The sequence below is a fragment of the Pristis pectinata genome, chromosome 2 (genome assembly GCF_009764475.1).
Source record: "Pristis pectinata isolate sPriPec2 chromosome 2, sPriPec2.1.pri, whole genome shotgun sequence".
In the NCBI taxonomy this organism is placed as follows: domain Eukaryota; kingdom Metazoa; phylum Chordata; class Chondrichthyes; order Rhinopristiformes; family Pristidae; genus Pristis; species Pristis pectinata.
In genome coordinates this window covers 145409182-145419571 of record NC_067406.1, presented here as the reverse complement: position 1 = coordinate 145419571, position 10390 = coordinate 145409182, and the positions used below count along the sequence as shown (strand labels likewise).

At 48.6% G+C, this 10390-nt stretch overlaps 1 protein-coding gene across 2 annotated transcripts in view; it reads left to right on the top strand.

Moving 5' to 3' along the window:
• The first annotated feature begins 6924 nt into the window (after positions 1 to 6924).
• Positions 6925 to 10390, top strand: part of si:ch211-175m2.5 (uncharacterized protein LOC568697 homolog) — a 39307-nt gene continuing 35841 nt past the window's right edge. Inside the window, exon 1 of one of the 2 annotated variants that reach the window (XM_052037766.1) lies at positions 6925 to 7032. In XM_052037766.1, coding sequence (XP_051893726.1) covers positions 6991 to 7032 — 42 coding nt within the window. In that variant the 5' untranslated portion in view covers positions 6925 to 6990. Of the gene's footprint in view, positions 7075 to 10390 lie in introns of both variants that reach the window. The other variant, XM_052037756.1, reaches the window with a different exon arrangement.

Here is a 10390-nt window from a genome sequence, read left to right as displayed (position 1 = left end):
TGATAGCTTCAAGCATTTTCCCGACTACAGACGTTAAGCTAACTGGCTATTACCTGCCTTTTGCCTACATCCTTTTTTAAACAGTGGCATGACATTCGCTGTCTTCCAATCCACCGGGACCTGCCCAGAGTCCAGAGAATTTTGGTAAATTATCACAAATGCCTCTACTATAACTTCCACCATTACTTTCAGTCCCCTGGGATGCATCCCATCAGGACCAGGGGACATCTACCTTTAGGCCCACTAGTTTGCTCATCACTACCTCTTTAGTGACAGTGATTGTATCCAGGTCCTCACCTCCCATCGCATCCATAACATCTCTCTCTGTGGCATGTTAGATGTGTCCTTCACTGTGAACACTGACACAAAATAGTCGTTCAAGGCCTCAGCTATTTCCACATTACCCAATATTAATTCCCCCTTCTCATCTTCCAAGGGCCCTAAATTCACTTTAGCCACCCTCTTCTGCTTTATATCATTATAAAATCTTTCACTATCTGTTTTAAAATATTGTGCTAGTTTACCTCCATAATTGATCTTCTCTTTCCTTATTGATTGCTTAGTGGTTTTTTTGTTGCTTTCTAAAGTTTTCCACATCTTCCAGTTTCCCACTACTTGGCAACTTTGTATGCATGAGCTTTTAGTTTGATGCCTTCCTTTATTTTCTTAGTTATCCAAGGCTGGCTCTCCCCACCCTTACTGTCCTTGCTTTTAATTGGAATATACTTTTGTTGAACAATCTCTTTGGAAGTCTTCCACTGTTCCTCAACTGTCCCATTATATATCCTGTGCTCTCACTTTACACTGGCCAACTCCTTCATCCTGTTGTAGTCTCCCTTGTTTAGGCATAATACACTGGTTTTAGAGTGAACTATTGCACCCTCCATTTGTATGAGAAATTCAATCAATCTGTGATCACTCTTTCCAAGAGGATCCCGAACTACAAGATCATTAATTTTGCCTGTCTCGTTGCACAGGGGGGAGGACCAGATCTAAGATAGCATTTTCCCTTGTAGGTTCACTAACATGCTGTTCAAGAAAGCTATCAGGGATGCATTCTATGAAGTCGTCCTCAAGATTACCTCAACCAACTTGATTCGCCCAATCCATATGCAAGTTAAAATCCTCCATGACATTTGGTATTGGTATTGGTATTGGTTTATTATTGTCACTTGTATCGAGGAACAGTGAAAAGCTTGTCTTACAAACCGATCGTACAGGTCAATTCATTACACAGTGCAGTTACATTGAGTTAGTACAGAGTGCATTGATGTAGTACAGGTAAAAACAATAACAGTACAGAGTAAAGTGTCACAGCTACAGAGAAAGTGCAGTGCAATAAGGTGCGAGGTCACAACAAGGTAGATCGTGAGGTCATAGTCCATCTCATTGTATAAGGGAACTGTTCAATGATCTTATCACAGTGGGATAGAAGCTGTCCTTTTCTGGTGGTACGTGCCTTCAGACTCCTGTATCTTCTACCTGATGGAAGAGGAGAGAAGAGAGAATGTCCTGGGTGGGTGGGGTCTCTGATTATGCCGGCTACTTCACCAAGACAACGAGAGGTAAGACAGAGTCCAAGGAGGGGAGGCTGGTTTCTGTAATGCGCTGGGCTGTGTCCACAACTCTCTGCAGTTTCTTGCGGTCCCGGGCAGAGCAGTTGCTGTACCAAGCCATGATACATCCAGATAGGATGCTTTCTATGGTGCATCTGTAAAAGTTGGTGAGAGTCAAAGGGGACAAACCAAATTTCTTTAGCCTCCTGAGGAAGTAAAGGTGCTGGTGAGTTTTCTTGGCTGTGGCTTCTACGTGATTTGACCAGGACAGGCTGTTGGTGATGTTCACTCCCAGGAACTTGAAGCCCTCAATCCTCTTGGCCTCACCACCATTGATGTAGACTGGTACATTGATGTACACCGCCCCCTCTCCTGAGGTCAATGACCAGCTCTTTTGTTGACGTTGAGGGAAAGGTTGTTGTCATGACACCATTCCACTAAGGTCTCTATCTCCTTTCCTTAGATTCATCAAATATTTCTTGGTCTATTGCCTGGTCCACTGTAATGTTATTATTCAGTGTCCGAAAGACAACTCCCACCAGTGATTTTTTTTTCCCTTTACTATTCCTAATCTCTACCCAGATGGACTCAATATTTTGCTCCTCAGATGTATCGTCTCTCACTACCAGCCTGATCTCATCCTTAATTACAAGCGCCACCCCACCTCCCTTACCTTCCTGCCTACGCTTCCGTATTACCTGATACACTTGGATATTTAATTCCCACATATCTCCATCCTGCAACCGCATTTCTGTAATGGCCACTAAATGATACCCCTTTGGACTGATTTGTGCCACAAGTTCACTGGCCTTGTTTCAACTACTACGGGCGTTTAGATAAAGTGCCCTTACACTCATTGTCCTTTTAAAATCTAGTAACCTTTGTGCCCTTTGTGTTTGACTTTTCTGTACTCCGCTCTTACTTTTCTCTTTTCTAACTTTTGCTCTGGTCTCTGCTTTGCTTCCCTCTGTCTTTCTGCATGGATTCCCATCCCCCTACCTTATTAGTTTAAACCCTCCCCAACAGCACTCGCAAACAATCCCCCTAGGACTTTGATCCCAGTCCTTCCCAGGTGTAGACTGTCCAGTTTGTACTGGTCCCACCTCCCCCAGAATCGGTTCCAATGCCCCAGCAATCTGAAACCCTCCCTCCTGCATCACTGCTCAAGCCACATATTCATCCTAACTGTGCTGCTGTTCCTACTCTGACTGGCACATGGCACAGGTAGCAATCCTGAGATTATTACCTGTGAGGTCCTACCTTTTAATTTATCTCCTAGCTCCCTAAACGTGGCTTGTAGGACCTCATCCCGCTTTTTTCCTATATCGTTGCTACCTACATAAGATAAGATATCTTTATTAGTCACATATACATCAAAACACACAGTAAAATGCACCTTTTGTGTAGAGTGTTCTAGGGGCAGCCAGCGTCGCCATGCTTCCAGCGCCAACATAGCATCCCCACAACTTCCTAACCCGTACATCTCTGGAATGTGGGAGGAAACCCACGTAGACACGGGAAGAACATACAAACTCCTTACAGACAGCGGCCCAAAAAATTAGGAGTGGTACTGTTGATCTTTCGCTTAAATTTGAAGATATCTGGAGGCCATTTATTCAATATTTTCACATGATATAGATCCCCTTTCAATAACTTTGCAACTTAGAGGAACGGAGTTGACGACATAATATTGCTCTGTTTCTACTGAGAAATTTTAGTCCAGTCTTTTTTTTGTTTGTTTTTTTTGAAATTTTTCTGTTTAGTTTAGTTTGGTTTGATATATTGTTTATAATTTTTCTTATTGATTTGGGGATTTTTTTTTCTCTTCTTTTTTTACTTATATAATAAATCTTTCTCTTTCCTTTCTTTTGTATCATATTCATTTACTAAGAGATCGTTGGATCTCCAGATTTTTTAATATTTTATTGTTTTTTATGATTATCTGTGCCATGATTGTTCTCCTGATCTCTTTGTATTACATGTACAAACATTGATGTTGTATATTAATCTGTATTAATTTGAAAACTAATAAAAAGATTGAAAAAGAAAGAAAGACAGACAGGGGCTGGAATTGAACCCGGGTCGCTGGTGCTGTAACAGTGTTACACTAACCACTACACTACTGTGCCACGACAATTATCTATTCAGCCTCCCATTTTATAATGCCCTGCACCCACTCCAGGACAGCTGGGACTGCTGTGTCTCACTGAAACGTGACTTACACCTGGTTCACCTGACTGCGCCATACAACCTGAGGGCTTCTCAATCCACCAAATGGACCGTACAGCATCCTCGGTCAAAGTTAGAGGCTGAGGGGTCTGTTTCTTAATCAATAACTTGTGGTGCTCAGACGTGACGGTCCTGGCGCGCTCCTGCTCACCGAGCCTGGAATATCTAACGGTGAAGTGTCGACCATACTACCTGCTACGGGAGTTCACCTCAGCTTTCCTGGTGGCAGTCTACATCCCATCCCAGACGGACATGAAGCCTGCACTCAGTTGAACACTCTGTGGTCAACAGCTTTGAAACAGGATACCCTGAGGCCCTCTTCATCATTGCAGGGGACTTCAACCAGGCCAACCCCAGGAGTGTGTTACCAAAATACTACCAGCACATCTCCTGTCCCGCCAGGGGCCCAAACACTCTTGACCATTGCTATACAACCATCAAAGATGCCTTCTGAGCCACCCCTCGCCCTCACTTTCGTAAATCTGATCACCAGGCTGTGCCCCTTCTCCCTGCATACAAACAGAAACTAAAACAGGAGGATCCAGTACAGAAAGTCATGCAGTGCTGGTCTGAGGAAATAGATGAGCTTCTACATGACTGCTTTGAGTCAGTGGACTAGTCCATGTTCAAAGACTCAGCTGCCAGCCTTGATGAGTATGTCACCACCATCAAGGACTTTATCAGCAAGTGTGTTGAGGACTGTGTGCCAAAGGGGACAAATACGGGTGTTCCCAAACCGGAAACCATGGACGAACCTGGAGATCCACTCCCTACTGAAGGCGAGGACTGCTGCATTCCAATTAGGTGGCCCTGACCTTTACAAGAAATCAAGATATGACCTCAGGAAAGCTATCAGAGATGCCAAGAGACATTACCAGTTCAAAATAGAGTCCCAGACCAGACATCAGTTGTGGCAGGGATTACACGCTATAAAGGGCTACAAAGTGAAGTCGGGCTGCATAGTTAACAACAGCGCATCCCTTCCTGATGAGCTCAACGCATTCTATGCACGTTTTAAACAGAAGGGGAGTGGATTATCACCATGCACCCTGACAGCCTCCAATGCAACTGAACCTGTGGTAACCGTCGAGGATGTAAGATCAGTCTTCCAGAGAGTGAACCCGAGGAAAGCATCTGGCCTGGATGGTGTCCCTGGCTGTGCTCTCAGATATTGTGCAGATCAGCTGTCGGGAGTATTTGCAGGCATATTTAACCTTTCACTGCTTCAGTCTGAGGTTCCCACCTGTTTTAAGAAGACCACTATCATCCCCATACCTAAGAAAAACAAGGTAACGTGCCTTAATGACTACCGATTGGTGGCTCTGACATCCACCACCACGAAGTGCTTCAAGATGTTGGTTATGGCACACGTTAACTCCTGCCTCCTGGAAAACCTCAACCCACTGCAATTCATCTATCTCAGAAACAGGTCTACAGTGGACGCCATCTCCCTGGCCCCACACTCATCTCTGGAGTAAAGACACCCATGTTAAACTATTGTTTATTGACTACAGCTCCACCTTCAATACTATAATTCCAAGCAAACTCATCACCAAACTCTGAGACCTGGAACTCAACACTTCCCTCTGTAACTGGATCCTTGATTTTCTGACCAACAGACCACAATCAGTGAGGATAGGCAGCAATACCTCCGGCACGATTATTCTCAACACTGGTGCCCCACAAGGCTGCGTCCTCAGCCCTCTACTCTACTCCCTATACACTCATGACTGTGTGGCCAGATTCTGCTCTTACTCATCTACAAGTTTGCAGATGATACCACCGTAGTAGGCCGTATCTCAAATAATGATAAGTCTGAGTACAGGAAGGAGAAAGCGAGCTTAGTGATATCGTGTCATGACAACGACCTTTTCCTCAATGTCAACAAAAGAGCTGATCATTGCCTTCAGGAAGGGGGGGGCGGTGTACATGCACCTGTCTACAGCAACGGAGCTGAGGTCGAGAGGGTTGAGAGCTTCAAGTTCCTAGGAGTGAACATCACCAATAGCCTGTCCTGGTCCAACCATGTGGATGCCATGGCCAAGAAAACTCACCAGCACCTCTACTTCCTCAGGAGGCTAAAGAAATTTGGCATATTCCCTTTGACGCTCGCCAATTTTTATCAATGCAACATAGAAAGCATCCTATCTGGATGCATCACAGCTTGGTACAGCAACTGCTCTGCCCGGGACTGGAAGAAACGGCAGAGAGTTGTGGACACAGCTCAGCACATCACTGAAACCAGCCTCCCCTCCATGGACTCTGTCTATACCTCTCACTGCCTTGGTGAAGCAGCCAGCATAATCAAAGACCCCACCTACCCGGGTCATTCTCTCCTCTCCCCTCTCCCATCAGGCAGAAGATACCAGAGCCTGAGGGCACATACCACCAGGTTCAAGGACAGCTTTTGAACCAATTGAACAATTCCCTTATATAATGAGGTGGACTCTTGACCTCACAATCTACCTTGTTTGTCCTTGCACCTTATTGTCTACCTACACTGCACTTTCCTGCAACCGTAACACTTTACTTTGTATTCTGTTATTGTTTTTATCCTGTACTACCTCAATGCACTTTGTACTACCTCAGTGCACTGTGTAATGCAGGCACAGCAGTGTAGTGGTTAGCATAACACTATTACAACGCTAGCGACCCAGGTTCAATTCAATTCCGGCCACTGTCTGTAAGGAGTCTGTATGTTCTCCCCGTTTCTGCATGGGTTTCCTCCGGGTGCTCTGGTTTCCTCCCACATTCCAAAGATATATGAGTTAGGAAATTGTGGGCATGCCATGTTGCACTGGAAGTGTGGCGAGGGACAGGGACAAGGTGGATGGTCGCAGCCTCTCCACAGGGTAGAGGGGGTAAAAACCAGAGGACACAGGGTTAAGGTGAGAGGGGAAAGATTTTAAAGGGACCTGAGTGGCAACTTTTTCACACAGAGGGTTGTTGGTGTGTCGAATAAGCTGCCAGAGGAAGTGGCGGAGGTGGGAAGATTTATAATGTTTAAAAGACCTTTAGGCAAGAGAACGAACAGAAAGTTTGAGAGGGACGGAGGATGGAGGACAGGTGGGACCAGAGGGACAGACGGAACGAGAGGGACGGGGACAAGAGGGACAGACGGAACAGCCTCAGGCCCTTGTTCAACTCGGATTTTTACGTAACTTCCTGTCTGTGTGGGTTTCTCTGAAGGTTTTGGAGCGGCGCCATGAGTCGGGCCTGGTCGGTGGTCGGAGCCCGGGGGTGGGCGGTGAGTGTCCGGGGGTCGGTGGTCGGAGCCCGGGGGTGGGCGGTGAGTGTCCGGAGGTCGGGGCCCGGGGGTGGGCGGTGAGTGTCCGGAGGTCGGGGCCCGGGGGTGAGCGGTGAGTGTCCGGGGGTCGGGGCCCGGGGGTGGGCGGTGAGTGTCCGGGGGTCGGGGGTCGGTGGTCGGGGCCCGGGGGTGGGCGGTGAGTGTCCGGGGGTCGGTGGTCGGAGCCCGGGGGTGAGCGGTGAGTGTCCGGGGGTCGGGGCCCGGGGGTGGGCGGTGAGTGTCCGGGGGTCGGTGGTCGGAGCCCGGGGGTGGGCGGTGAGTGTCCGGGGGTCGGGGCCCGGGGGTGGGCGGTGAGTGTCCGGGGGTCGGTGGTCAGAGCCCGGGGGTGGGCGGTGAGTGTCCGGGGGTCGGGGCCCGGGGGTGGGCGGTGAGTGTCCGGGGGTCGGTGGTCGGAGCCCAGGGGTGGGCGGTGAGTGTCCGGGGGTCGGTGCCCGGGGGTGGGCGGTGAGTGTGCGGGGGTCGGTGCCCGGGGGTGGGCGGTGAGTGTCCGGGGCTCGGGGGTGGGCGGTGAGTGTCCGGGGGTCCGGGCTCGGGGGTGGACGGTGAGTGCCTGGGGGTCGGGGGTCCGGGCCCGGGGGTGGACGGTGAGTGCCTGGGGGTTCGGGGTGGGAGGTGAGTGGTCGGGGGTCGGCGGTCAGAGCCCGGGGGTGGGCGGTGAGTGCCCGGGGGTCAGAGCCTGGGGGTGGACGGTGAGTGTCTGGTGGTCGGGGCTCGGGGGTGGACGGTGAGTGCCTGGGGGTCAGAGCCCGGGGGTGGGTGGGGAGGTGGGGGATTGTTGGGGGTGCAGGGAGGGGAGGGGCCGGGTTGGGGGCGGTGGGAGGCGACGTGGGGGAGGGTTGCAGTATGGCTGTCAGGGCTGGAGGAGCTGTGTCCGTGTGAGGTGTGGATATGTGGGGGTGACCAGGTGGATGGCGAGGTGCTGCTGATGGGTTTGGTCAGACACTGGAGAGATCCTGCTTTGAACGTGCCAGGTCGTACAAAGTCAGCGACTTTCAAACCTGGAAGACCAGCAAGTAAAATTTTCAATTGAAGATTGAAATTGAATTTTCAATTTTCAAAATTGAAGATTGGGAATATTTGGTCCTCAAGCACATTCTACCATTCATCATGATGTGTAATTATGCTGTCAAACACGTGGCAATCATGTCATGGTATTTTACATGAGGAAAACATACAAAAGCCTAATCTAAATAATGACCATAAGAACTACTACATTGTTGTGAAAAGCAATCTCATTTTTTAATTTTCTTTGGGAACAGAAATGTGCCATCCTTGCCTTGTGATTCCAGACCCATCCTGCCATCTTGACTTTTAAATTCCATCTTAAGTGGCTGAGCATCGAAATTGCTGCTGTGATCAAACAGTAGGAATAAAACTTGACAGACTATTTGCTACCAACCGAGGCACCAGATTTGTGTATTGCAAAGCAGCTTCTTGACCAGTCAACCTTGCAAAGTTCTCCTCATCAATGGCTTAGGACTGCTGACGCAATTGGGAGAGCTCACAGACTAGTCAAGCAACAGCCTGAGGGATCCGGCTGTTGCAACAGCCTTAAATTACAAAATAAGTAAATCCTGCAAAAAAAGGAATAACAAGGTAGTGTTCATGAACCATTCAGAAATCTGATGGCGGAGGGGAAGAAGCTGTTCCTGAATTGTTGTGTGGGTCTTAAGTCTCCTGTACCACCTCCCTGATGGTAGTAATGAGAAGAGGGCTTGTCCTGGATGGTGAGGGTCCTTAATAGCAGATGCTGCCGCCTTGAGGCACCACCTCTTGAAGATGTCCTCGATGGTGGGGAGGGTTGTACCTGTGATGGAGCTGGCTGAGTCTACAACCCTCTGCAGTCTCTTACGACCCTGTGCATTGGAGCCTCCGTACCGGCCTGTGATGCAACTGGTCAGAATGCTGTCCACTGTACATCAAAAGAAATTTGGAAGAGTCTTTGGTGACAAAGAAGGGCCTTCTTTGTGACTGCATCAATGTGTTGGGCCCAGGACAGACCCTCGGAAATGTTCACGCCCAGGAACTTGAAGCTGCTCACCCTTTCTACTGCTGACCCCTCAATGAGGACTGGCATGTGTTCTCCCAACTTCCCCTTCCTGAAGTCCACAATCAATTCCTTGGTCTTGCTGATGTTGAGTGTGAGGTTGTTGTTGCCACACCACTCAACCACCCAATTTAACTCACATCTGTACGCCGCCTTGTTGCTATCTGAGATTTTACCAACAACAATGGTGTCATTGAGAGAGTAGAGCAGTGGGCTAAGCACGCATCCTTGAGGTGCATCTGTGCTAATTGTCAGCAAGGAGGAGATGTTATTGCCAATTTGCACTGACTGTGGTCTCCTGATAAGGAAGTTGAGAATCCAATTGCAGAGGGAGGTACAGAGGCCCAGGTTTAGATGCTTGGTGATTAGTACTGAGAGGGTTATGGTATTGAACACTGAGCTGTAATCGATAAACAGCAGCCTGACGTATATTTTGCTTTTGTCAAGGTGCTCCAAAGCAGAGTGGAGAGCCAGTGAAATTGCATCCCCTGCAGTCCTTATTGTGGCAGTAGGTGAATTGCAGTGGGTCCAGATTCTTGCTCAGGCAGGAGTTAATCCTAGCCATAACCAATCTCTCAAAGCACTTCATCACAGTAGATGTGAGTGCTACCGGTCAATAGTCATTGAGGTAGCTCACCCTGCTCTTGGGCACTGGTATGAATGCTGCTCTCTTGAACCAAGTGGGAACTTCCGACTGCAGCCGTGAGAGGTTGAAGATGTCCTTGAACACTCCAGCCAGTTGGTCAGTACAGGTTTTCAGTACCTGGCCAGGTACACTATCGGGGCCTGATGCCTTGCGAGGGTTCACCCTCTTGAAGGACGTTCAGACATCAGCCTCTGAGACAGATCACAGGGTCGCCAGATGCTGTGGGGATTCACACAGATGTAGTGTTATTTGCCCTTTCAAAGCGTGCATAAAAGGCATTGAGCTCATCAGGGAGTGAAGCATCACTGTTACTTACGTTGTTAGGTTTCTCCTTTTGGGAAGTAATGGCATGTCAACACTGCCACAGCTGTCGCGCATCCGATTGTTTCTCTAATTTCACACGGAATTGCCTTTTCACTTCCATGATGGCCTTCCGTAGGTTGTACCTGGACTTGTAGGATTCTGAATTGCTGGTCTTGATTGCCACAGATTTAGCCCTCAGCAGACTGTGAATCTCCTGGTTCATCCAGGGCTTCTGGTTTGGGAAAACTTGGTATGTTCTCGAAGATACACACTTATGAACCATAGAACCATACAGCACAAAA